Below are 27,281 nucleotides of genomic sequence, written 5' to 3' on the forward strand. Positions count from 1 at the left end.
TAATTTGGATTTGAAATTTTATTATCTTTATCCCAGGTGTTTCAATTAGTGTTGGACTCTGTAAGGCTTGGTTTGCACTTTTTTGAGCGTCTAAAATATCCGGAGATGCTAGTTATATTATAAAACTCTTGACATGCATGTTGTTTATGCATGTTGTTATTATATTTTTAGCTTTATGTGTGTGTTGTATGTGATTTTTTTATCTAGGTAAAGTTGAAAGGTATATCCTTGATTTAATTCTACTCCAGCTAGGGATGAAATGGATTCGTGTCAAACAGAAATGGATCATTTTTCACATATTGGGGGTAGAAGAGGGGGCAATTGATTCGTTTAGTATTTATAGAGACCTCTCCCAACAGTTGTGACTTTCTAGTGCAGCTCACTCGTAATGTTGCTAGCTAGTAAACAACTTGGTATGTAGTTGCGACTTGCGAATAGGAAGGAGGACAGACTCTTCTTCCACCACCCATGACGTGTATCTATATTCATTACTGACTCGAGTATGTATGTATAGACTACGAACAACCAAATTGGACCTGCCACTTCAATAAAACATAAAATTGAATATAATAAATAAAAAAAGACAATGCTACGTCTTTCAGGAGAAAATAATAAATAAACAGAATTTAAGACACTGCTACGTCTTTCAGGAGAAAATTATAAATAGAAAAAGACAATGCTACCTCTTTTTGCATTTTAATTTTGACCTAATATTGCTCTTTTAACCAATGTTATGAATACCGTTTTAGAACTATTTCGGTTTATTTAGTGGAAATGAATATTTCAGTATCGGTCTATTTCGACATACCATTTCAAAATGTTTCGGGATTCCTAAAAAAAAATTAAAAATAATATTGAGACTATCAGTAACCTTTTCTAGTTCTGTGAACACGCCAAAAAAATTTGGTCTTCAACTAAACTGACCATAAATTTTGAGGTGATGCCATCATGGGACTTTATGGAGGTCATGTGTCAGGTGCAACAGTGGGATGACTTTTTGCCGGTTTTGGTGGAGCGGACTATAAGAGCATCTCCAACAGGGCTAGGCATCTCTAAATTTTGGAGAAAAAAGCCACTATTCACGCCCAAAATGAAGTCCAACAGCCTCGGCATCTCCAATTTTTTTTTTTAGATTTGCTACAGTAGCTCTCCAGGCCTGGAGAGCACTGTAGCAATCACTGTAGCTTTTGCAAAGATTATTTCTCATTAAACTAATACCGGTTGAATTAAAAATTTTTTTTTTCTCTTTCCTCCGTTTCTCTTTCTTCCTCACTCTCTTTCTCTCTTCTTTATCTCAACGGCTACAAAACACAGAATACAATCCAAACATGAAAACAATTTTTCTCATAAACCAAATGAAATCAGAAAAAAAGAAAAAGAAAAGAGAGAGACCTATTCATGAGCAAAATAATTAATTCAATCTCAATAATCACAACCGATTAAAATTTTTAATTTTCACTCAATAATCACAACGGTAACAATAGAACTATTCTTGATCTTTTCTCTCAAACATCTCTAAACTCAGTCTCAATCAAAATACAAACTCAAATCACAATTTTAAAACAAAAAAAATTACAACAAAAAAAAAAAAAAAAAAAAAAAAACAAAGCTGACCCATCTGAGCCTCGGTGGGGAGGAGGATATACGGTGGTGGGAGAAGGACAAGCGGACGAACTTCATGTGTGAGAGAGAGCTCCAGCCGAAGTGCTGTTAGAGAAGAAAAGAAAAAAAAGAAAAGTGCTCCTAGTGTTCCAGCCGAAGTGCTGCTAGAGAAGAAAAGTGCTCCAGCCGCTGCTAGAGAAGAAAAGAAAAGAAAAAAAAAAAGGTGCTCCAGAGAAAGTGCTAGAGAAGAATAGAGATAAGGGAAAGGTGTGGAGGAGAAAAAAAGAGGAAAAAAGAAAAGAAAAGAAACGTGTGGAGGAAAAAAAGAGATAAAAGGAAAAATAAAAAATCCTAATTGAAAAATACTACCACAATATTTTTACAATATTTTCTCAATAAATTTTAAGTAACAGATTTTTATTAGTTAATATTGGCAAGTAAAAAAATAATTTCAGTGGTGGGTTCAAATTAAAACTAGTAATAACTTTCCACATAAATTTTGTTGTGAAAGTATTGCGTAAAATGTTGTGAACATAGCAATTCTTATTGAAAAATATAGTTGTTAAAAAAAGAATAAATGATGATTAAAAAAAAAAAAACAATAAATGATGAAATAATATTTAAATGAGATAGAGAATAGGATAGAGAATCTGTTGGAAAGTGTATTTGAAAAAGTGGGTAGCTAAAAGCTAAATGTCACTGTTCATTCTCCAAACAGGTAAAAATTAGGCAAAAATTTAGAGAGGCTGCTGGAGATGCTCTAATAGTCTGTTAGAGCATCTCCAATAGACTCGGCAAAGCCAAATTTTGGAGAGCAACAGACACTGTTCACACAAAACAAGCACTCCAACAGGCTCGGCAACTCCATTTTTTTTTTAAGATTTGCTACAGTAGCTCTCCAGGCATGGAGAGCACTGTAGCAATCACTGTAGCAACTCCAAACATTTTCCTCAATTAAAATAATTACCAGTTGAATAAAAGATTATTATTTTTCCTCTTTCCTCCCTTTCTCTTTCATTCTTCAGTCTCTCTTCTCATCAGAAAACAAAGGGGAAGCAACTCTCTCTCACAAAATCAACACAACTTTCTCTCACAAAAACGATCCAGCAAACTACAATTCCTTCAACCCTAAACAAAAATTAGAACAAAAAAACTATATATAGAGAAGCCGATCTAACCAAATCCGGCCGCATGCACAGAGTCTTAGCAAGTCGACCCAAAAGCATGCACCTATGTCTTTGAAAACCTTCTTGATCTACCATTGGAACCCAGAAAAACCGGCAACCGAAGCTCCAAAACTACCAGATCGATCTGAGAGACTTTGGGTGAAAGGTCATTGATGATCTAAATGATTTTAGCAATTGATAGATAGAAGAATTTTTACAACCAACACATGAGTATATGCTTGGCTGAAGAAGAAGAATCTACTAGAGAAGAAAGGCCAAAGAAAGGAGATATTTTCTCTGTGAAAAATGAATGGTGGAGGATTTAGTAGTACTAAGAAACGTGTATGAAAAAAAAGTAGATTAAAGAATAAATAAAAGAGATTAAAAAATGAATGAAAAAATAATATTTAAATTGGATAGAGTAAAAGATAGAGAGTATGTTGGAAAGTATATTTGAAAAAGTAACTAGGCAAAAGGTAAAATGAATTGTTCACTCTCCAAACAAGCAAAAATAGGCAAAAATTTGGAGAGACTGCTGGTGATGCTCTTAGGGAATATGGAAAAATCGGAATGAGCTACATTATGGAGGAAATGGTAGGTCTGGTAGGCTGTTGTTCAAAGTGCTTTAATGCTCCTTGAGGAGTATCAGAGAGCAAATGAGAGTCCCAATGTCGCTCAGGAAAGTATGCCTTTGACAGTAAAGTGGAGCCCACCTGAGCAGGGGTGTTATAAGGTCAACGTTGATGGCACTGTGTTCACTAAACGGGAGCAAACGGGTATAGGCGTGATCATTAGAGATAACACAGGGGAGGTGGTCACCGCGATGTGCAAGAGGATGGCAGTTCCGTTTGGTGCACTAGAGACAGAAACGAAGGCGGTGGAGATAGGGATCCGTTTTGCTGCAGAAGTAGGAATAAGGGATGCGATATTTGAAGGAGATTCACTTACGATCTACAACACACTCCATGGTTTGGGCTCGATGTCGGCAGCTATCCAGAATATTGTTACTGGTATACTTCGACAAGTCCGAAGCTTCAGATCTTTCACCTTTTTACATATTAAATGACAAGGGAATGTCCCAGCCCATGTACTGGCCCAACATGCATGTAATATTGATGACTATGTCACTTGGCTAGAGGAATGTCCTAGTCAAATCATATTTGCATGTGCTCAGGATGTATGCTATTCTCATGTCTTTGAATAAAAGTATTTGTTTTCTTATCAAAAAAAAAAAAAAAAAAAGGCCCAAAAGAGTATAATTATTGTCACCATAAAAAAGAACTCACAACCACAATATTTTTCTTAGTACCATTTTTTAAGGAAAAATGAAATTAGAGATTATTTATTGAATAGGTTGAACGATCTACAAATTTGAATAATTAGCGATTTTTATCTTTTTGTTTTATAATAGGCTTTTTGTTGAATAATTTGTTCGCTTGTTGTTGTTTGGTCTTGTCTTGTTTTTGTTTGGTTTATATTTGTTATTATTTGAGCTAATATTTATTGTTGTTATTTAAGATTTTTTTTTAAAAAAAAAATTATAAAAGGGATTAAGGATTATGTTTGGGGGGCAGAATTAATTTTGGAGTAATGCTATGTTCACAATATTTTTACAATAAATCTTATTTAATAAACTGTTATTGGCAGGTAAAAAAAAAAATATTGGTATTTAGGTCAAATTAGAATTAGTGACAGCTTATTACATTGAATTTGTTGTAAAATTATTGTAAAAATGTTGTGAATGTAACTGTAGTGGGCAATGTGTAAAACATAAAAAATTAGGCAGGTGTTTGTCGTATTACCGTTTGCTCACACAATTAATTTCTAGAGGTGGAATGCAAGGTCAACCTATAAGTACCCGTTATGTGACAAAAGATGATAGTTAGACTAGTTTCTAATGCAAAGTGAGTATATTCAACTAAAAAAAAAAAAAAAAAAAAAGCCTTAGAATTGCCAAGTGTTTGTCCTCGAGTTTGAGTCCAAGGAAGATACTACAATTGGTCCATTTCTCTCTCTCTCTTTCTTTTTTCCAAAAAAGAATCTCCATTGGTCTAGGTTCTTCTTGGCTTTATATAATTAGCCAAAAATGCATCAAGAATCTTATGAGCAATAAGAATGTTATCAGTAATGTTTCTACCTTTAATGAAAGCATTTTGATAAGGTGTTATAAGGTTGTCCATGAGAGGTATGAGTCTATTCACTAGGATTTTGGATATGACTTTATATATAACATTACAAAGACTAATGGACCTAAAGTGAGAGACATCATCAGGGAAAGGAATCTTGGGGATAAGAGTGATGAAGGTATGGTTAAGAGGTTTAAAGAGAGACCCTGAGTGGAAGAAAGCTTAAACAGTGTTTATGACATCCCACTTAACAATGCCCCAAAATTCTTGAAAGAAAAAGGTTGGAAGACCATCAGGTCTAGGCCAGGTTTTGAAACCTGGACCGGACCATACGGTCCGACCTGAAAAACCTTGAACCGTTCAACTTTACGGTCTGTTTAGAGTGAAGAATTGTTCCATGCTAAAAAAGCAGGGACCTGCACGGACCGCGGTCCGACCGTCCGGTTCTATGAACCGTGACCGGTTTTTGAGGTTCGGACGGTTTCTTTTTGTTTCAGCTTTTTCGATGAATTTTGGCTAATACACCGGTATGAAGTTATGATCAGATCTAGAAGAAATGAAAGAACACGAAGAAAAACAAAGATCAGAAGTAGATCTGATAATTTTAGATCTTGAACAAAGGGATTTGTAAGGAAAAAAAAAAAGAACCAGAGAAGAAGAAGACAAGTTGCTCAAAAAAAAAAAAAAAAAAAAAAAGGGAAGAAGAAGAACACAACGAAACAGGGTTTGCAACCAATTGAAGCAGCAGCCAGCAGATTGCCAACACAGTTGCCGATCATGCCTTCATCATCTACTGCTTCTTTTTCTTTCTTATTTTTTTTTTCTTCTTCTCTTTCTTTTTTCTGTTGATGGAGATCACTCTGTAATTCCTTTTTTTCACTGAATACTACTGCTATCAGTGCTATGCATGGTTGTCAAAATCGCGATCCGAATCGTAAAATCGCACGATTTTACGATCCCACCTCACCAAAAATTTTAAAATCGTAGCAGGATCGCAAAAATGGTAGGATCGTGTAGGATCGCATAGGATCGTAGGATCGTATGGGATCCTACCGATCTTACCGATCCTACCATTTGGATTGAATTTTTTTTTTTTTTTTTTTTTTTTTTTTTTTTTTTTTTTTTTTTGAAGTGGGATTCATTTGGGTAAGATAATCCACCTAAACCCAAAGCCCAATGGGTTATCAAAAGCCCAATAATGAATTGAAGTCCCAAATTTACCCCTATGTCATCATAAAATCTCAAAAAAACCTATAGTACTTAAGTTTAAGGTTTTCAAAAACAAAACCTAAAATATTTAGATGATGAAATGGGATATGACAATGACAGTGATTAGATTAGAAGAACCTTAGAATGAGAATTCTCTTTTGGATTTCATATTTGTAATTAGCTAGTTTACCTTAGATTGAGAATTTTCTTTTGGATTACATATTGTAAATTTGTAGTTAGCTAGTTTTTATATGCTAACTAGCCTAACTTATTTTGGATTTGGAACTTAGAATTTGGAAAACATTGTCCATATGTGTAGATAATATTTTGGTACTTAGTTGCTACTTAAACATGTATTGAATTTTTTAGATACATTATGTCAAAAGTTAAATATATTTTGTTTCGTTAGAATGACATAAGAACGATGTAGTGTGTGTAAATTATATTTTATGATGCAATTTTTTTTAATGGATGGATTCATATTTTAAGTGATTATATAACATACAAAGTCACTATCAATAGGTTTTTTGCTTAAAATCTGAAAATAGGTAGGATCTTACGATCCACGATCCGATTCTACGATCCACGATCCTACCTATCTCTCACGATCCTACGTAGAATCCCGATTTTGACAACCTTAGTGCTATGTTCTCTTTCTTTCTTGTGTTACTTTGTTACTACTTTTGAGTTTTGAATTCCTAGGTCCTTCACGTGACATGCATTGGGATGATGAAAGATTTTAAATTTTTAATAAAAACAAAAAATTTTCAGCATTCCCTCACGTGACTAACATTGGAAAGATGAAATGTTTTAATTTTATAATAAAAGCAAAAAAGTTTCAGCCATTAGATTCAGAATTTTTTTTTCAGCTACCCAGCATGATGTGACATGCATTGTTAGATATATTAAATATTTTAAGTATTTTTAAGAGGAGTAATCCTCTGGCACAAATTATTTTACAATATTTTTATAAAATATTAATGTGACCAACCTTTTATTAGTTTTTATGTAGACCCATCATTAATATCACATTTTTATTTACTAATAATCGCTCACTACATCAATAGTTTGTAAAATTTTTTGTAAAATAATTTGTATCTTTAGCATTATTCTTTTAAGAGTAATGTAGTATCACAATATTTTACACAATTTTTTGCTATAATTTGACACATGGCAAAGTATGAGTAATGAAAAAAAAATTATGGGTCTACATCTCTACCACTCACATCTTGTCACATGACAAATTGTGGCAAAATTTGTATAAAATGTTAGGGTACTATTATTGCTCTAATTTTAATTAATATTTACATTTAAGTATATAATAATTATTAAATAATTATTTCAATTTAAAATTATTAAATAATTTAAATAATTTATTTTATTTTATTGAGTGTCTTTCTAATTCTTATATAATAATAATAATAATAATAATAATAATAATAATAATAATAATAATAATAATAATAATAATAATAATTATTATTACAAGTTTAACTAATCAATATATAAATAAATAGATATTATATTTAAATTTGCTTAGGATTTGATATTTCTTATTTGTCTTGTAAAAGTTATGATATGAAAATATATATTTGAAATATAGATATTTATATTTAATTGGATTATTTTAGTTAAATTTTCTATTTATACTAATTTAATATATATATTTATATTAAAATAATTATTAAATTAATTATGACGTCATCATGGTTTGACCCCGGTTCGACCTCAAAAATCTTGAACCTCTCTCTTTTATGGTTCAATGAACGATCCGGGTCTGAAAACCTTGTTTCTCTCTCTCTCTTTCTTTTTTCAAAAAAAGAATCTCCATTGGTCCAGGTTCTTCTTGGCTTTATATAGTTAGCCAAAAATGCATCAAGAATCTTATGAGCAATAAAAACGTTATCAGTAATGTTTCTACCTTTAATGAAAGCATTTTGATAGGGTGTTATAAGGCTGTCCATGAGAGGTTTGAGTCTATTCACTAGGATTTTGAATATGACTTTATAAATAACATTACAAAGACTAATGGACCTGAAGTGAGAGACATCATCAGGGAAAGGAATCTTGAGGATAAGAGTGATGAAGGTATGGTTAAGAGGTTTAAAGAGAGACCCTGAGTGGAAGAAAGCTTGAACAGTGTTTATGACATCTCACTTAACAATGCCCCAAAATTCTTGAAAGTAAAAGGCTGGAAGACCATCAGGTCTAGGTGCTTTGTGAGAGCCAAGTTGGAAGACAATGTTTTCAATCTCAGTAGGTGTAATGGGAGCATTTAGAAGGCTTCTATGCTGATCAGAGAGAGAAGGGATAGGCAAGTATTGAAGATCATGAACAATACCAAGAAAGTTGGACTGATTATTGTTACTAAAACAATTTTTGAAATGCCCAACAAAATACTTTCAATGTCCATCAGATTATCAGTAATGTTTCCATCAGAATCTTTGATTTGTAAAATCTTGTTTTTAGCTCTTCTTTGCTTGACAACAGTTTGAAAAAATTTTGTATTCCTGTCTCCTTGTAGTATCCACTTAGTTCTAGTCTTTTGTGCCCACATTAGTTCTTCCTTTCATCAGGTCTTCTAGTTCACATCTGAGTTGCCTCTCCTTCCTTACATCCTCAATAAAATCTAAGGAGTTTTGAATTTGTTGCAATTGAGCCTGCTTAAGCTTAATATCCCTCTCAACCTTCCCAAATACAGTTTTGTTCCATTCAGTAGCAGTTTTCTTAACATTTAAGATTTTACAATTAATTGAGCAGCTCTAGATCCTATTGACTTTGCAGACCAGGCTTGTTGAATCATACTCTTGCAATTGGGGTGTTTAGTCCACATAAGCTCAAATCTAAAGGGTTTGGATCTGAAGGGGGTTTGGAGTTCAAAGTCCAAAAGGATTGGGCCATGATCCGATCTAATTATTGGGAGATTTCTAAGGGAGTAGAGAGGGTACATGTTGACCCACTCCATTGAAGCAAAAGCCCTATCGATTCTCTCCATAACAAACTCATTCCCCTCTCTGTTATTCATCCAAGTGTATTTCTGCCCTTTAGCAGCTAGATCACACAATTGGAGATTGGAAATGACTTGTTGAAAAAGTTTTTAACCCACAATACTGCCTTGTGAGAAGGAAAACTTTTCCTCATTGTTTAAAACCTGGTTAAAGTCTCCTATACATAACCAAGGTAGAAGCTTTAAGGGAAGATAGTTGTTGCCAAACCTCCTCCCCTCTATCATGTTTAGGGTGTCCATAAACAAAAGTAATAAAAATAGGAAAACCCTTATTATCCAAAAGATCAATGTGAATCAGATTATTAGAAACAAAATTAATCTTAAGATTAGGTTTATTCATCCAAGCTAAGATCAGACCCCCACTAAAACCCACTCTAGGAACTTCCCATCCATCTAAAAACCCACATCTAGTCCACACTTCTTTCCCTTTGCCTTCTACTAATTTAGTTTCCATAAGAAACATAATATCAGGTTTGAACTCATGGGCTTTTTGTTGGCATTGTAGAATTGCAGAGGGTTTGCCCAAACCTCTACAATTCCAGCTTAGGATTCTCATGGCTGCTGGGGAAGCTGATTAGGGTCAGCTTCCCAGCACCCTTTTGGATAAAATGGAGCTTCCTCATTTGTATGAAAAGCAGAATCAATAGTAAAAGATGGAGGTTCAAAGGTATCAAAATTGGTACCTTCCCTTGAGAAGAATCCACAAAGAAGCTTTTGGCGGATGTTCCTCTCCAGGCCCAAGTTTTAAGGCCTTTTAATCTGAGGCCCAGTACTTGAGTCACCAACTTCAAATCTAAGTCTATTTCTATCCACTCTTTGGACTAAATTGTCAATAAACGGATTAGGTATCATAGGTATTTGTCCCCTACTCCATGCATCCCTACGTACCCAATCAGGGTAGCCTTCATTTAGTCTGTCTAAATTGAACATAAGAACAGTCTCATCACTGTCAGTATCAGAGTTGGACCTCGAATTCTCTCTTAATGTGCCATTTGTCGTGAAAGGGCCATGTTCACCTATCCAAGTCCAATGCAGATTGGATTTTGAAGGTAAAGCACATAGAGGGCGCAAAGTAAAGGTAGCAGAACTCTTAGGGTTATGGTCAAAAGGCTGAGAGGTATGTAAGGTATGGTCTAGGTTATGGTTAGTAGAATTGATAGGATTAGGAGGATGATTTGGGGAAGAGGTAAGGGAATTGAGAGGAGATTGAGAAATGGGATGATTACTTAAAGAAAGGGATAAAATTGTTGAATTAAGAGTTGCATGTTCATGTTCAAGTTGGGTGTAGTCCATAGGAGGTTGAGATGAAAAAATACCCGGTGGATTAGGGATGTGTGGAGTCTCAGGGTCAAGAAACAAGGGCAGATTTTCATCTTGGAGGTGTTCAGGGTTGGAGGGGTTAGGAATAGGAGAAGTAGGGGTTGAAATAGGGTGTGCATGTGAATGATGAGGTTGTTGAAGGTTACCATACCTTACTCGGGTAGTCCACCTCCTTCTTCTATTATAAAAAGCCGTTAGCTTGTTGTGAAAATGGGGTTCCAATGAATCAAAACCAAAATGTACCTGGTGCATGCGTTGGATTCGGTTTCTCTGATGGATAAGCATTCTCTCAATCTCATCCATACTCTCATTGCATTGACCCAGCATGTGACCAATTAAACCACATCGAGTGCAAAGCTTGTGAACCTGTTCATATCTACACTGCACCCAAGTCTGAGTGCCATCATCAAGACTTAGCAGGAAACCCGCTGTTAATGGCATCTAGGGATCAATTTGAACCCTTACTCTCAAAAATCTAATATTTCTGGGAATATTGTCCTCCCAATCCACTCTTTCCAAAATGCCTATAATTTGACCCATGCGTTTGGCCAACTCAGGATATTGATACTCTAGAGGAAGTCCATGTAGTTGAACCCATATAGAAACGAAATTGAGCTATAAGCGACTTACTACCAAGTTAGGTAGCCATTTCTCCAAAATCAGAAGCGCACCATCTACAGCCCATCTGCCCATGGACCTTCAAAACAGAAATGGTTGAGATCTTCAAGGATTTCAAAATGCAGTATATAGAAAAACAAATCCCTTCCAATGACAGAAACCATACCTTTGATCCTCCATGCAGAGTAGATAATTTGTTGTAGATGGTGAACGGAAAACTTCCTGTAGTCCAAAAGGAAACCAAAGGCACAATGGTTCCAGAACTCTCTTTGCATGTTGAGATTCTCAGTATTCGCTTCAATAACAGGCCCATGCTTAGCAAAAGGTGTCTCATTTTCAACACTGAACTGAGAAGAGGCATCACTGTCTTCTGTAAATGGGCCAACATTGATATCGGACCCACTGCTCTCAGTCCACCCATACTCCCTTACTGGTAACTGGTCCCCCATGTTCAGCAAGGAAGTTAAAGAGCAAGAGTCCAAAGAAAACAGAGTAAGACACGGAGAGGAAGAAGACAAAGAAAGTTGAAGAAAGGAAGAAAAAAGAGATCAGGTGGAAAGAAGAAGAAAAGGTGTCTAGAGAAGTTGTTTAGGAAAGGTAAAACTAAGAATAAAGAAAGGTGGAAAAGGAGGCACAATCAGACCACTATACACGGACACAGCAAACAAGACCCAAAAACGAAATATAAGTGGGTGAAACAGAGGTATAAGTGCCCATTTGTTTCCACGTTTTGAGCCCAAAAAGGGCTTTTTGAAAAAAGCCAGGCCTAAAATTGCATTTGGTTAAGCCCAAAACGCAACTTTTTGATAAAAGTTGCGTTTTGGGCATAGGCCAAAAACGCGGAAAATTTATGGACCTCTGAGGGTCCATAAATGAAAACGCACACTGCGTGTTTGATGGGTTACCGTTGCTGATGATGGAATTACGGAAATACCCATGAAATTAATCTGTTCTCTCAACGCCTAACCTCATGCCTCCCATCTCCTTCTCTCTGCTCTGCCCTCTCCGTGAGAAATCAACCCAAAGAACAGAGAAATCATAACCAACCCATACCCATGAGAAATCAACCCAAAGAATGCACAGAAAAATCATTACCCAAAACACAAACCACAATCCAAAACTACAGAAATCAAATAGCACAAACCCACGGCCAAACCCACGGCCAAACAACCATAAACACACAGAAAGACAGAAAGAAAGAAGAAGAAGAGGAAGACGAAGAAAGACAGAGCAGAGAGACTTACCACGAGTTTTCTCAAGCTCACCGGCTCTCTCAATTCCACTAGTTTTCTCATGGGTATGGGTTGTTTTGATTTCTCTGTTCTTTGGTTGATTCAAGTAATTGAGAGAGCTGGAGAGCTTCTGGAATCAAGTGGGAAAAAAAAAAAAGAGAAGAAATTGAGAGAGCCGGAGAGCTTCTGGAATCATCAAGTGGAAGTAAAGGAAAAATAAAAGAGGAAAGAATGAAAGAATGAGGAGCTTCTGGTAAGTGGAGCTGTGGAAGTAAAGAAAAAGAAAAAGGAGAGGATGTGGACAAAATAATGTATACGTGTGTGGTGGACAGAATACAAGAGAAAAAAAAAAGAGGAAAAGGAAACGTATGGAGGAAAAAAAGGCAAAGAATTAGAAATCACAATTTAAAAATATTACCACAATATTTTCACAATAAATTTTAAGTAATTAGCTAATATTGATGAGTAAAAATATAATTTTAGTAATGGGTTCAAATTAGAACTAGTAACAACTTTTCATATAAGATTTTGTTATGATTCTTGTGAAAGTATTGCAAAAAATATTGTGGATGTAACACTTTTTGTTGAAAAATATAATTGTTGAGAATGAATAGAAAAAGAAAAAATAAATATTAAAAAAGAATAAATTTGATTACAAAATAAAAATTAAAAAAGTGGATAGGCAAAAGATAATTGTCACTGTTGATTGTCCAAACAACACAAAAATTTGTCTAACCTGCTGGACATGCTCTTATATAGACATTGTCCTTTTTGGTAATTTATCCCTTAAATTGCCACTTTTATAAGTGCTATCTAAACACTTAGCTTTTTCAAAAAGTATTTTTTAACAGCTTTTATCAAACATTCAGCTTTTTGAAAATGCACTTTTTCAATTATGCACTTTTTGAAAACTCCACTTTTTCATTATGCACTTTTACAAAAAGCTGAACCATACACACCCTAAGTCCAGAGATAGGAGAGTCATAAAGAGAATGAAAAGACAAGAAGGAAGTGATAAGGAGAAAGACACGGGATAACAAAGGTTTGGGGAACAACGCTGAACAAATGGTGCCGTAAAAAAAATGCAATCTTAGATGAGAGATATTTTCACTCAAAAGTTAAAACATCACTTATGAAAAAAAAAAAGTTTAGTTACAAGTATGAACGAAATGAACAATAGTGGTGCTAATGTAAGGGACTGCCCTACCCACACACCTGTGTGAGAAGCTTGACCAAATTAACAAAAATTTCCTATGGGGGTCCACTCCAGAGAAGTAAAGGTTACATCTTGTTGGGTGGAGTAAAATAGTCAAACCAAAAGGACTCCTTGTGGGCAAAGGTGAAGAAAAGGACTCCTTGTGGGCAAAGCTGATGCTAAGTAACATAAATTAACAGAAAAGGACTCCTTGTGGCAAAGCTATGTAAGTACTAGGTTGCACGGACACGCCATTTTTGGCGTCGTGTCGGTGTCGGACACCGGAACGGGTATGACTCGCCGGATTTCGGTGTCCGGCGAGTGTCCTCTTTTTTTTTTTTTTTTTTTTTCCTTTCTCCTACATGTGCCGACGCGGCGCCGACACGGCTCCGTCGCGGCTCCGACGTGTCCGACACGCCAGAAGTGAAGGAAAAAAAGAAAATTTTGGCATATTTCGGGTCATTCCGGCTATTCCGGCCAATTTCAGCCGAAATGAAAATTTCGTCCGATACAAGATTTTGACTGAAAAAAAAAAAAAAATCAAAATCAAAATCCTACCTCGTCGGGACGGGTATGACTCGCCGGATTCCGGTGTCTGGCGAGTGTCCTCTTTTTTTTTTTTAATTTTTTTTTTTCGTTTCGTTTCTCTGACATGTGCCGACACGGCTCCGACGCGTCCGACACGCCAGAAGTGAAGGAAAAAAAGAAAATTTCGGCATATTTCGGGTCATTCCGGCTATTCCGGCCAATTTCGGCCGAAATGAAAATTTCGTCCGATACAAGATTTTGACTAAAAAAAAAAAATCAAAATCAAAATCCTACCTCCTCCTTTTGGGTTTCGTGCTTTTCTTCCTCTTCTTCTTCTTAATTTCGGTCTCTTCTTCTTCCTTCTCTTCTTCTTCTTTTGGTTTCGGTCTGCTACCTGACTACCTCTTCTTCTTTATTTGTGTGTCTTGGCTGTCCTCCACTTGTGTTTAGAGTTTAGACTTCAAAGTCTTTAGGCTTTAGATATTTTCTATGTTTTGTGGTGTTTGTGAGCCCCACATAATACTCATTCCAGGCTCTTTTGTTTTGTCCGTTTGAATTTAATTAACAATTTTTTTTTTTTTTGCTTTGTTTTGTTTTTGTGAACCTCACGTGACTCATAATAAAAAAGAAACTTTTAACCTTTTGATTCCATAGTCACTAAAATTAGAAAAAGCATAGGATTATAAAATTTTTTACAACTTTTTGTTACAATTGTGATGTGATATATTGTGATTGGTGAAAAAAAAATTATATACTTATAACTTTAAAACCTTCAATATTTATTATATGGATTTTTTTTATCAATAATATATATATATATATATATATATATAAAATAGTGGAAAGCCCGAAACAGTATGCAACGATATGCCGAAATAGGTCGGTACAGAAACATTCCGTTCCAATAGACAAACCGAAACAGGGTCCGAAACGGTATTCATAACATTGATTTTGAGAAACCCACCTCTCAAGTTCTCAACCCACCCTCCCTCTGACCTTTGCCGCTGCCCTCTGTCCCTTGCAGGAGCTAGATCGGGTCGATTATAAGTTTTAACGTTTTGTCTTTTTTTTTTTTTTTTTTAATCCCACTCTCACAGTTAATGTATTTCTTTACTTAACCTTTTATTTTGCCTTATAAATTATAATATTTATTATGAATTTAGTGATTTTTGTTTTTTTGTGTCCTACTATAGTTTTATTTATTTATTAAAGTTAAATATTGTGTATTATTGTACTACTTTGGGTGTTAGTTTATTTATTTGTAGTTCTTACATAATTTAAATTCTAGACATAAACGTATTTTATGTCTAAAAATATTAAAAAATATGCCTAAATATAAAATATAATTAATTATTTAACCGCCGTGTCCCCGCCGTGTCGTGTCCTTATTTTTCAAAAATTACCGTATCCCCGTGCCTGTGTCCGTGTCGTGTCCGTGTCCGTGCAACATAGAGTAAGTATTGCTCTCAAGCGCGAAGGAAGTCAAAAGATCCAGGTAAATTACCATGCTCTCCTTGTTGGACAACTGTGAAGAAGGGGTTCTCCACTTTCATGAAAGGGGTTGGCTGGAGCGTGGGAACAAATTCAAAGCTTAAATTCTGGGGCGATAATTGGGTAAAGGGTGACACCATAAGAGGGATGATTGAAGGTCCTTTATGTGCTGAGGAGCATGACCTTACTATTGCTGAGGTTTTTCAAAATGGTAATTGGAATTGGGAGGCAACTTCTTTTGTTTTTCCAACAGAAGTGAAAGAACGGGTTTGTGCCATTCCCATGCAAATGTTTGGAGACAAGGAAGACACACTGTTGTGGAAAATGTCACGGGATGGGGACTTCAATACCGCCTCGGCATATACTCTTACTATGCTGAAGAAAGCCATCGGATCTTCACAGGTAATTGGATATGGAAACTTGATGTCTGGCCTAAAATCATTTCATTCCTTTGGCTTTGTCACCATGATAGTGTACCGGTGAGACAGGTCATCGCCAGCAGAGGCATTAACTGTGACCCTATATGCCCAATTAGTAGGAGGCAAAATGAAACAATTAATCACATGTTAAGAGAATGCCCCTTTGTAAAAACCGTTTGGAGTAACTTGAGCATTTCTCCAGCTCTGTCCAATTCAAACCACCTGGATTTTCTGGAATGGCTGAAGGTAAATTGCCTGGGTAATCCCCATATCAAGGTCAAAGGAATCCCATGGAGTACACTATTTCCCTTTGCCATTTGGGAAATTTGGAAGCACAGGAATAGAGTTGTCTTTGAGAATAGCCCTATAAACATGCAATTACACTCTAATTGTATTCGGTTAGCAACTGAGTACTTTTACTGTGTTGGTAAGACCCATAATATTAAAAACTACTCTACTACTCCTGTGAGTTGGTGCAAACCTTCGGTGGGGTGGTACAAGTTGAATTCGGATGGGGCGTCTTTAGGAAATCCGGGGAAGGCAGGAGGGGGCGGTCTGATCCGTGATTACCAGGGAAATTAGGTGAAAGGCTACATGAGGAATATCGGAGTGGCTACTAGTGTTACAGCAGAATGTTGGGCCTTGAGGGATGGTCTACTTTTGGCTCTTCAGTTGGGCATAGCACAGCTTGTTGTTGAACTGGATGCTAGAGTAGTTGTTGATCTTGTTGTCTCTAATAATTCCTCTAACAAACATTACTCTCCTATCCTTAATGATTGTAGATCCCTCCTCACACGGTTCCAGCAGATCAGAGTCAAACATGTGTGCCGGGAAGGAAACTGGTGTGCGGACAAGCTAGCTAAGGAAGGTTGCACTTTAGAAGTGGATTGTGTTGTTCTTGATCGGCCTCCCTCTACTAAACTTTGTAATATTTTATGTTCAGATGCTAATGGCATGTACTCATTAAGGCGAAAGGCCAAAACTTTGCCCACGTTGGCTTCTTAGTTAATATTAATTTCCCTTTTCACCAAAAAAGAAAAAGAAAAGAAATAAACAATAAACTTTTCTAAGTAATTAAGAGAGCAAAATAAGGTCAAAATTAAAAATGCAAAAATAGGTATCTCTCTCTCTCTCTCTCTCTCTCATATACTTTCTTAACTTGCAATAAAATGTAAAAATAGAGAGAGTAACCTCAGAAAGGAGAAAGTTTAGAGCTATCTCCTCTAACCTACTTTCTTAACTTACAATAAAATGTAAAAATAGAAAAATAGAGAGAGTAGCCTAAGAAAGGAAAAAGTTTAAAGCTATCTCCTCTAACTTACTATATGTCAAAATCTATACCAGTGGTGGCTCTAGAAATTTTTCTCAAGATGTTTCTTAAGAAACATAAATTACACCCTCTAATAAAAGAGATTGAGCTTGGGCTTTTTTCCTGGGATCTATTGGGCATTTGGGCTTGCTATGTAATAATATATATATATATATATATATATTTTTTTTTTCCAGATGTTAGTTCAAAAAATTTTTTAGGCTTCTTTTTGCTTGAAAGCCCCAATATATTGTTAAGTAGAACAAATTATGGAGTAAAGTTTAATTGTATTGGCATAAAAAAAAACTCAAGGTGTTTCCAATTTTTTTTTTTTTTTGAAGGGTAGACAAATATAAAATTTTAAATTATTATATAAAAAAAAAATTCAGGTCAAGGTGGTCCTATGACGGCCTTCATGTACCGCCGCCCCTGATCTATACATAAATGCTCTCTTTAGTTGTCATATGGTCAATTGGAGGAAGATAACTCTAAACTGGTATGGAGTTAGGTGAAAAAAAAATACTATTTTTAGAATATACGATTGCATTATGATTGTTAATGTAAAGAAAAATTTCTAATAATGTATAACGGGAATTCATTATAGAACCGCTATGTAATTTAAATAACTTTTCCACACCCAAAAAAAAAAAAAAAAAAAAAAAAAAAACCTCTACCTTACGTAAAGTTGTCAAAAAACGCTTAACTTCTGCCGTTGAAATCACTATTAATATACATGGTATTGATCAAATTTTACAAAAAGATTTTGTAATCTTAGTAAGAGGAGAAATGGTTCAGGATTTACATTTTTTAGATGTAATTTGTTTTTTCTTCTTGTCAACACCTAGTTTCTTGCTAAAAAAAACATCAAACTCAAATATTCTGTAAATCATAAGCCTTGCTTACTAAAAAAGAAAATGATCATGCAGGTAAGACATTGACACGTTCTAGCTTATTTTTGTAATGAATTTTTATTTTTATTTTGTTAATTATTGAACTAGTAGGATTCATGGGCATATAGAAAAATGTAAATACATTTTAAAGCTATGAAATTTGAACAAACCCTTGGTGACGAAGATTGCTGCCCTCCATTCTCGCTTCCTTGGGTCTCTTTTCTACGTGTGTTGAGCATTCCTACTTGCTATGTGCTTGCCTTTTTAATTTTTATACCCTCTAGAGTCTATACTTTGTTTGGTAGTGTTCACTTCTTCTTGTCATGTTTAATTGAGGTAGAATTAATCACCTGCATACTGATCATGAATACGTAATCATAGTCTAAAAAATTTGATATTGGGATTGTTTGGTTAAGGAAAATAGAGATTTTGTTAAGTTATGTACTTATGTATAGACGTCAGATTGTTGACAGTAGAGATATATTATTGTCTTTTAATTTATATGAGACTTTATATACTTTCAGGTTTACAAATTGACGGATGGCAGAGCTGAGAAACCTTCCAAAAGCTCAATTAGTTTGGTATATGGGTTCCACATTGTCTATGGGTGGAAATGATACTTGAAAGTTGAAACTTGGATATCTGATGGTCCCACAGCTTCGTGCTGATTCCGGCAAGAAACTAAAATGTAGTCGTGTTGATTCCGGTGGAAAATAAAAGTAAATAACTCAAATATTCATAATATCACTAAACCACAAATGGTGCAGATTTCGATTCCACTTTTGAATTGTTAAATAGAAAGTTTGATTACAAACTTGGTATTGTAAACTATAGTTATAATTTTACTTAATATCTTTTTATTAGATGTGAATTTTGTCAAATTCACCATTGGATTACATTTTCTTCTTATATCTTTTATACTTGCAAAATTTTCAAAAAATTAAAGATCAATAAAAATGTCATCAATATCAATTGTTTAAATTGTATATATATGTAGTATAGATTTATGTATAAAAAATAAGTTTATGGATTATATAATAAATAGTATTTGATTGTCACAAAATTTAATATCTGTGTTAATAGTGTAAAAAACATGCAATCTAACTTATATATTTTCCAAATATGTAGCAATCTTAATTTAAAAAAAAAAATTGTAATCTTATGCTATAATTAAGTTTGTAGCCAAACTTTGTTTAATGGTTAATATCTAAAGTTGTGAGCATATTTGTTTCTGAATCACTTTGGTTACTGAGGCGTATGGTTTGTTAATTACTCTCAAGACTTGACCATATGGTTAAAATAAAATTTAAAGCTTCAAATTTACAACTTTGTTATGGATAGGACTTTTTCAATAAATTTCTTCACAATTTGTTGATATGGTAAGTTGTGAATATGATAAACAGTCATTTTCACATGAACCTATGAGTAATATCATTTTTTTCACTAATCAAAACCTACCACTTTAGCAATTGTGCAAAAGTTATCGAACAAGTTGTGTCACTAAATTTATTTATAAATTTACTTCATATGTTTCAAATATTACATTTTCCTCCACGTATATTTTGTTATTGTTGTTAGAAGTTTTGAATATAGGTTCCAAATATTAATTTTTACAAAAACCTCCCTTTTTGATCTTGTTTTTGTATGTGTTTTATATTTTGGGAGGAGAGATACAGAAAAGTGGAGCAAAATTATGTATTTAGTCCTATTTTTAATAGAAATGGGTTATGGAATTTTAACTGAGCTAACCTCAAAAGGGTAAAGTATCAAATTTCAAATTACAGATAGACAACTTAAATTTTGATTAAATTACAAATGGGTAAGTTGTAATTTGCCCTAAAAAAGAGATTGTTTATGTGTCGAAGCATTCCCATTTGAGATCGGCAACTTACCATCCAAAAAAAGTGACTCAACACAAAATTTGATAAACAAATGATAACAAAATTGAGGTTAACTTCATATAGAAAATCAAATGTCATATGTCATAGCTTATGTGCAACATTTAACAAAATGAAATAAAGATTTCTTATAATTTTTTTAAAAAAAAAGAAATTACTTTACCTTGGGCAAGGTGTTAAGTGGTGAAAAAGAAAATTGAAATCTACTTTCTAATTTCAATTGAAAATAGTTAGGTGACAATTGCTGATGGTTGGGGGAGGCAATGCTATGCTTTTAACTAAAATGAAATATTACAACCATCCTGTACTCAAAGAGGGAAAATTGCAATTTACCTTTAAAATTTAATAAACTCAAGCAATAATGAAAGAAACTATCATACAAACACCAAGAAATCAAAAATGATTACACCACAACAAATCAAATATATAGAAAACCTTCTAATGTTAAAAAAAAAAAAAAAAAAAAACTCTACATGAATAAATATAAGAAAAAAATTACACATTTCTTCCCTAATCTTTCACCTAATTTACAATGTCACCTTGAATTTTTGAAATGCATAATTGACCTACCAATGAAAGTAAAGCTAAAATATTGAAATAAAATTTAGTCAAATTTAGGAAGTACAATTTATATTTTAACCTATTTTTATTATGCGCCTTTATCTCCTAGAGGATTTATACCTATGTTTTCATATCAGACTATTTGCAACTGTGCCTTGTATTTTTGTCACATCTGCTGAAATGCCCTGAATGTGCCCCCAATGCATCACTTGGTTTTGAACTTGCATATCTTGGAAGAGATCTTCTTGTCCTTGACTTCTCCCACACTTGGTAGCTATGCTTTTCCTCTTAGAGCATGAGCATTAGTGGTGTAAAAAATTTAGCAATTTGGTATCACAAAAAATTACTTTATTTATTTTACTATCTTATTTTACAAAACACCGAGTATCAGTGGTTTTATTTTAATATTTAACACAATAAAATAATATATCTACTACAATAAATAACAACCACCACCACTAACATAATAAAATAATATAACTTTTTTATAAAATATATATTTTACCATCTTCTTTGGTTGTGCACTGTAGCTTAACAGTCAAATTTTTTTGGTTTTCCTCCCCTATTGTAGTATGCTTTTTAGTATTGGTGGTAAAAATGGTAATATGGTGTTAATATTATTTCTTTTTTCTTTTTTTCCCAAAGTAAACCCACATCATATTATTTGTGAGTCTCAACATAAAAGGCCTTGATTAAATATAAAGGCCCAGTTTCTTGTGGAGCCTAACAGGCCCGCTCTGTCCCCTAACAATACTCTCGATTACTCCATTACTTTGAAGAAGAAAAAAAAATCCCCGTTCCTCAAAATCACGACAATTGACACAGAGGAAAGCAGAGGCAGCTGGGTCTCCTCCGCCACGAAAGCCCGAGATTGAAGGCTTCTTCACCGACGCCTGGTACAAGGTCCGCTTTTCTGAACACCGCTACTCAGTGCTCAGGCTTTAAGTTATTTGTACAATGCGTTGAGCTATCACTATCAGTTCACAAATCCAGTCCTAAATGTTGATTATCGATTTTGTCAAGTCTGTTGGTGCCTTGTATACACTAAAAGCTCACTTACCCAAATATTACAATACAATTTTGTTTTTCATGAACATATTTAGGATTTCTTATTCTCTAGATACACATACACTGATGCTCAATAAATGTTTCCAGATGACTGTGTCAGTATTAATTCAACCATATGCGTTGAAGCAGTCCTATTTAGTCTAGATCTCTTTTTGTTGCAGAGTTGTATGGATTCGATTAGTACTTTTATAAAGAAAACATTTTTCATTTTTTGGGTTATTAAATAATGTACTAATAAGAGGTCAGGTTAATTGTTCCCCATTGCTTAATGTGGTGTATTTGGTGAGAAAGAAATAGCAGGTGTTTTGAAGATAATGAGAGATCATACCAGATCTCAAGTTATTTTTCTTTAAAACTTTATTGGATTGGTTGGTTACTATACAAAACTAATCTTTCTCTTCTTTTCTTGATTTCCTTGATTCTAGTAATTCTTGTACTGTTGACCCCTTGTACACCCTGTGTACTACGGTGTTCTTTTTTTGTTATTAGTAAAACTTATTAAAAAAAAAAAAAAAATTGGGGGTAAGGGTGCCTACCAGTCACCTCTTAGACTCGTCAATGTGAGAGCTTATGAACTTTAAATCATGTGCAGAGAAATAATATGGATAGAACTTTAAAATAATGCTTAATTTGAAAAGATCATTTGGATTGAATCAAAACTTACTATTCCAACCAATTAAAAGGAAGGAACACAGTAGTTCTAATTTTAATTGGTTTTGAAGTGGTCTGTATTGGTGTAGCTGTTTTCTTTTTTGTGGGAACGTAAGAACACCTGCTCTTCGTTCTTTCTTGATCTAATTTTTCAAAATTTTACAAAATATCATTGAAAGTTTGAAACCAAGCTCTCAGCCAACATTTTTAACTGCACTAAGAGAGTATGTCTTCTAAAGTTATCCTTCCACTCTCCGAGCACCCAGATAAGTATGAGAAGAAACGTTGAAGTATTGAAAATTGACAATGTTAAATATAAACTACTCACATAAGATCAAGATTTTTTTAAAAAAAAATTTTAAAATTTAAATTTATAGAATTACTAAAAAGAATAAGTTGATGAAGGCCTTGTAGATGTAAGGACAACACCGGTTACATCACACTTTATTATTATATCATTTACATTTTTGTTTATTGAACTTTGAATATCAGTCATTCATAGATTTTAAAAACACAACTGTTAAATGATGTTTTTCTTTGTGGGAACAAGAATTTTCTTGGCCATTTCTTTTTTCCCTCTCATATTGGGGAAACAGATTTCTATCTACCATAGCAATGATTCGAAAACAAAACTCAAAACTAAAATTTTTTTGAAACTAGAAAATTTTGAAACAATTGATCACAACTAAAGCGATCAACCTGTCTTGCTTGTACTATTTAAATAATCATCAACATATGTATTTGATAAATCTCATTGTTTTTCTTTTAATCTATTACATGTGTCACTTCATTTTTTCTTTCATTAGCAATTAGCCTTACTAAGAAAACATAGCTAATAGATCTCGCAATTGTCATAGAACATTCAAAACATACATAAACAACAGATTATGAGGTCACCAACTTTGACATCATAATTATCTCAAAAGTGTTGATACAAAGACTAATTAGGCACTAATTACCTCCATTTTCACCACTTGTCTGTGTTGAGTTGGCAGCTGGCATTGAAGAACTATTGAATGGTCTGGAAGCTTCTTGATGCAGTGATTGGAAGCTATCTTGGAACCAGACGCACAATTTGTTGAATGCATTTGAAGTAGCTTCACTGATTGATTGGAGAATCTGTGAGTCATAAAGTAATATCAGAGATGTGCTTACCCATAAAACGAGGATGGGCAATCCTAAAACGAGGATGAGCAATCCAAAGGGAGGTACAATAATCCGTAGCAAGAAGCCACAAGCTAAAGCTCCAAAAATGATACACACATACCTGAGAATAGGGAGGTATCTTGTGTTGGGAGTCAGTTGGCTTATCACCGCCAATGCTGTAGCGTAAAAAAATATGGCTATGACAAAAGCCGACATGGTTGCACCCAGGGGCGGAGCCACATTGCCCCTTGGGGGGGGGGGGGGGGGGGCGGGGGGGCTTTAAAATATTTAGGTTCTTTTAGCTCCCATTGCCCCCCAATTGAGGGTTTTGTATCTAGGGATAGTAGCTTCGGTTTAGTGTTGGTTGATTTGTACCCTTTGCTACATCCGTCTCTAAATTGGTTTAGGGAAATGGTGTCTGAGGTGAGGTCTAGTGAGCTTGAGATTGGGTTATCGTTTAGTGATGACCCCATCGAGGCGGAGGTAGATACTGCTGCCTCTGGTCCTTCATCGTCTGGACGGAGGGAAATTAGGTCTTTTCACATTCTCAAGGAGGAGTGTGCTTTAGATGCTGACACCCTTTTAGGTTTACGAATAGATTTTAGTTCCTTAAGCAGGTCAGGATTTGACTTCCTTGTGAAGGGGAAAAAGCCTGTGCTTTCTTGCCTGGAGAAGTATGCTTTTATAATGCTATTTTCTAGTGTGGCCTTAGGTTTCCCATCCATCCATTTATCATGGAACTCCTGAACCATTTCAACATCGCTCCTGGGCAACTTATGCCAAACTCGTGAAGGATAGTGATTAGCTGTATGGAGATCTAGATGGTCATCATTGAGGGGGACATGGTTAGGTTGGACGAGTTTGTTCACCTGTATCATTTGAAGGAGTCCAAAAAATATGGGTACTACGAGCTTATGCCCTAGGTTAGGAAGGCGAGGATCATCATGGATCTTCCTTCATCCTTCCAATACTAGAAGTCCAGGTACTTCTTTGTATTTGGAGATGGGTGGGAGACTCTTTTAGACGACTTCTGGGGTGAAGTTCCTAGGTTGCTTCGTTGGTGGGGGACCTCGAGGCTAGGTGCGTTGTCTTTTACTTATTTCTTGTCAGTTCTTTTTTCCTTTTTAATTTGATTTGTCACTAACCTTTACTTGTTATGTTTTTGCAGTTAAGAAGGGTCGTAAGCTCAAGAGTAGATACAAGGAGCGCATCTAGGCAGTCATTGAGTACGCGAAGACGATTGATGACTTCGACGACCTCGTCGATCCCAGAACTTTAGCTCGTCACTTCCTTGGTCTAGAACCTTCTCCCTTTGTCCTGCGTGCTATTGAGATTGAAGAAAAAAGTGAGTTTGGTTTGGTTGAGTTTTCTTCTCCCTTTTGTTGCCTTCTGTTATGTAGAGATGATGACCAAATTTAATCAAGAGTTGTATGCCAGGATGAAGGCCAAGAAGAACGAGCCTCTTAAAAAGACATAAATTAAAAAGACAATCAAAATCACTTTTTTCCATCTGGGTACATTAAAAAGACATAAATTATACCAAATTTAAAATTAATAAAAAAAAAAAACTTGAATATATTAACATTACCCAAGTTCTGATTTCCTTCCAAATTACCTGGATGGTAAACTAATAGAAACTAATAGAAACCAATGGATAAGCAATCCTTACAATTGCAAAAGTTTTGCCAAATCAAGAGCAATCGTCTCAGAAGCTTGATAAACAAAATCACAATCTTAATGATGATATTTGGTAGCCATCATTTACTTTCTAATATAATAGCATTCAAAAGCAGAATTCCATTGTATAAAATGGCAACATGATAAACACAACTGATTTATTACTCCCAATTTTACTGACAAAGGAAATGAATCCATGATGACCATCCATCTCTCCTTTGAAACAAAATGGTTTATTTTCATATGAGATGTGACACAATTTATCCAAGCTAGTCTTTTGATTTACTCATTCCCCACTCTTCCAATCCTCAGATAAATTGGATGCTTTACAACCTTCTTGTCCTGTCCATCTTCAGTCCAAGCACGCTTGAATTCCTCAATCACATCATTTGTCAAAAGCTCCACACCCTTCTCCTTAGCTGTTTGATATGCTGACCATGATCTTAAGTATGTAAAGTAACTATCTAAATCCATTAATCTTTCCGTTACAAATGGAAACGGTCCAGTATGATCAGCTCCATCCACTGGCTCAAATGGAAAATCGATGGTCTCATACTTGTTGTCCACCAATTACGTGCCGGATCCCAATAAGGCTCCACAGCAATGTTATAATAGGGTTGGAAGACTGCATCGACTGATTCGTTAACTTCTGGCACGGTGTAGCACCAGGCAGCTATGACACCATGAGGTTTTTTGAGCACCCACTTCGCTTGTTGGTAGAAATTAGGGAGATCAAACCAATGGATGGCCTGAGCAATGGTCACAACAACAATGCTTGATTGAGGGCCAATACTGGATTCAAGCTCAGCAATAGACATGGTAGGAGGTGTCAGTTGATATCTAATATTGGGTAGCCTTGGAGCGAATGCAAGCTGTTTTGGACTTGTGTCTGTGGCTATTACATTCTTGTAGATCCCAGATAGCTGAAAAATAAGGTTGTATTAGAACAAAAGTCTACAAAAGGCAAATGTTTAAAATGGAATTAGATGTATCTACTCAGTAACAGTGAGCAATCAAAGCAATTTATATAAAGATATAGAAGGAGGCATATGGGGCACGATTAAACTGAGAAATGCTAGAATATATGTGCTGGACAATAATTGGGTATAGTTCCGTAGTAGTACATTCAATTTCCCAATTGAATTCAAACACATAATTGGATTTAATTTAATTATGTTTGCAAAAGATAATATTGTTTGCTCTACGAAGTTATGACAAACTCTTTCACTTCATACATAAATTTATTTTTTGGAGTCCTGCATAATGTGGAACTGTTGAATTAGCCAATGCACTTCTTATATACTAAAATTTTTGGCATAGTATGATTAGTGTCACGACCCCAGTAATACTAGCTATTAGGATCCTCTTAACTATTTTTTTATTTGAAATTGATTAATTTCGTAATTCAAATTAAATATTATAAATCAAAAAGTGCATAGTATTTTATCATTTTAATCATAAAAAAATATATATATATATACTGCACCTAATTAACTATTCCTCGTTTCAACTAAAATGAATTTTGTTTGAACAGAAAGACCCCACAAAGACAAAAACAAAATTGTTATTTAGACGGATGGAAGGGGAAAAGAAACTCACAGATTGAGCAGCTTGGCCGCTTCCAGCGCCGACATCCCATGCAAGGTCGTGAGAGGGTGTCTTGGAAGCAATGAATTCAAACAATTCTGGAGGATAACTAGGCCTACCCTCTGCGTACTGCTCTGCCTGCTTAATGAACAAGTCTGCCATTTCTTTCTTCTTTTTCTCTCCAAAAGTATTAAGTATGGCTCTATTCTATCTTAGGTAACCCATTTATAGTTTGTAAAAAAAAATTGAAGATAGAGCCACGTGAAGTAAAGAAGACCCATTTGCTGTGAATCACAACTTTACAGGGGAGGGCTAACTGGGGAAGCATCATCGCGAGTTCCGTGTTCTAATCATGTTTTGACCCAAATTTCATTGGAGCAAACACAGTGTCGGCTCCGGATTTATTTATTTTTATATTTATATTTTTTAATCTCTAGGGTCATTACAAAACCTGAATTATAGTACTATATCTAAAATAAATAAGAACTCGAATATATTAACATCATAATTTTTTTTTTACATAAAATCTTATAATCACATTTTACAAAATTTTATATTTTGAAATTATTGTATGATAGATT

At 34.7% G+C, this 27,281-nt stretch overlaps 1 protein-coding gene across 1 annotated transcript in view; it reads right to left on the reverse strand.

Moving 5' to 3' along the window:
* LOC126693506 (uncharacterized) overlaps positions 1 to 26,909 on the reverse strand; it is a 77,771-nt gene extending 50,862 nt beyond the window's left edge. Inside the window, exons 1-2 of the mRNA XM_050389495.1 lie at positions 26,713 to 26,909; positions 25,898 to 26,036 (exon numbers count right to left, since the gene is read on the reverse strand). Coding sequence (XP_050245452.1) covers positions 25,898 to 26,036; positions 26,713 to 26,862 — 289 coding nt within the window. The 5' untranslated portion in view covers positions 26,863 to 26,909. The remainder of the gene's footprint in view (positions 1 to 25,897; positions 26,037 to 26,712) is intronic.
* Positions 26,910 to 27,281: the final 372 nt, after the last annotated feature.

This window comes from Quercus robur, chromosome 7, assembly GCF_932294415.1.
Source record: "Quercus robur chromosome 7, dhQueRobu3.1, whole genome shotgun sequence".
NCBI lineage: Eukaryota > Viridiplantae > Streptophyta > Magnoliopsida > Fagales > Fagaceae > Quercus > Quercus robur.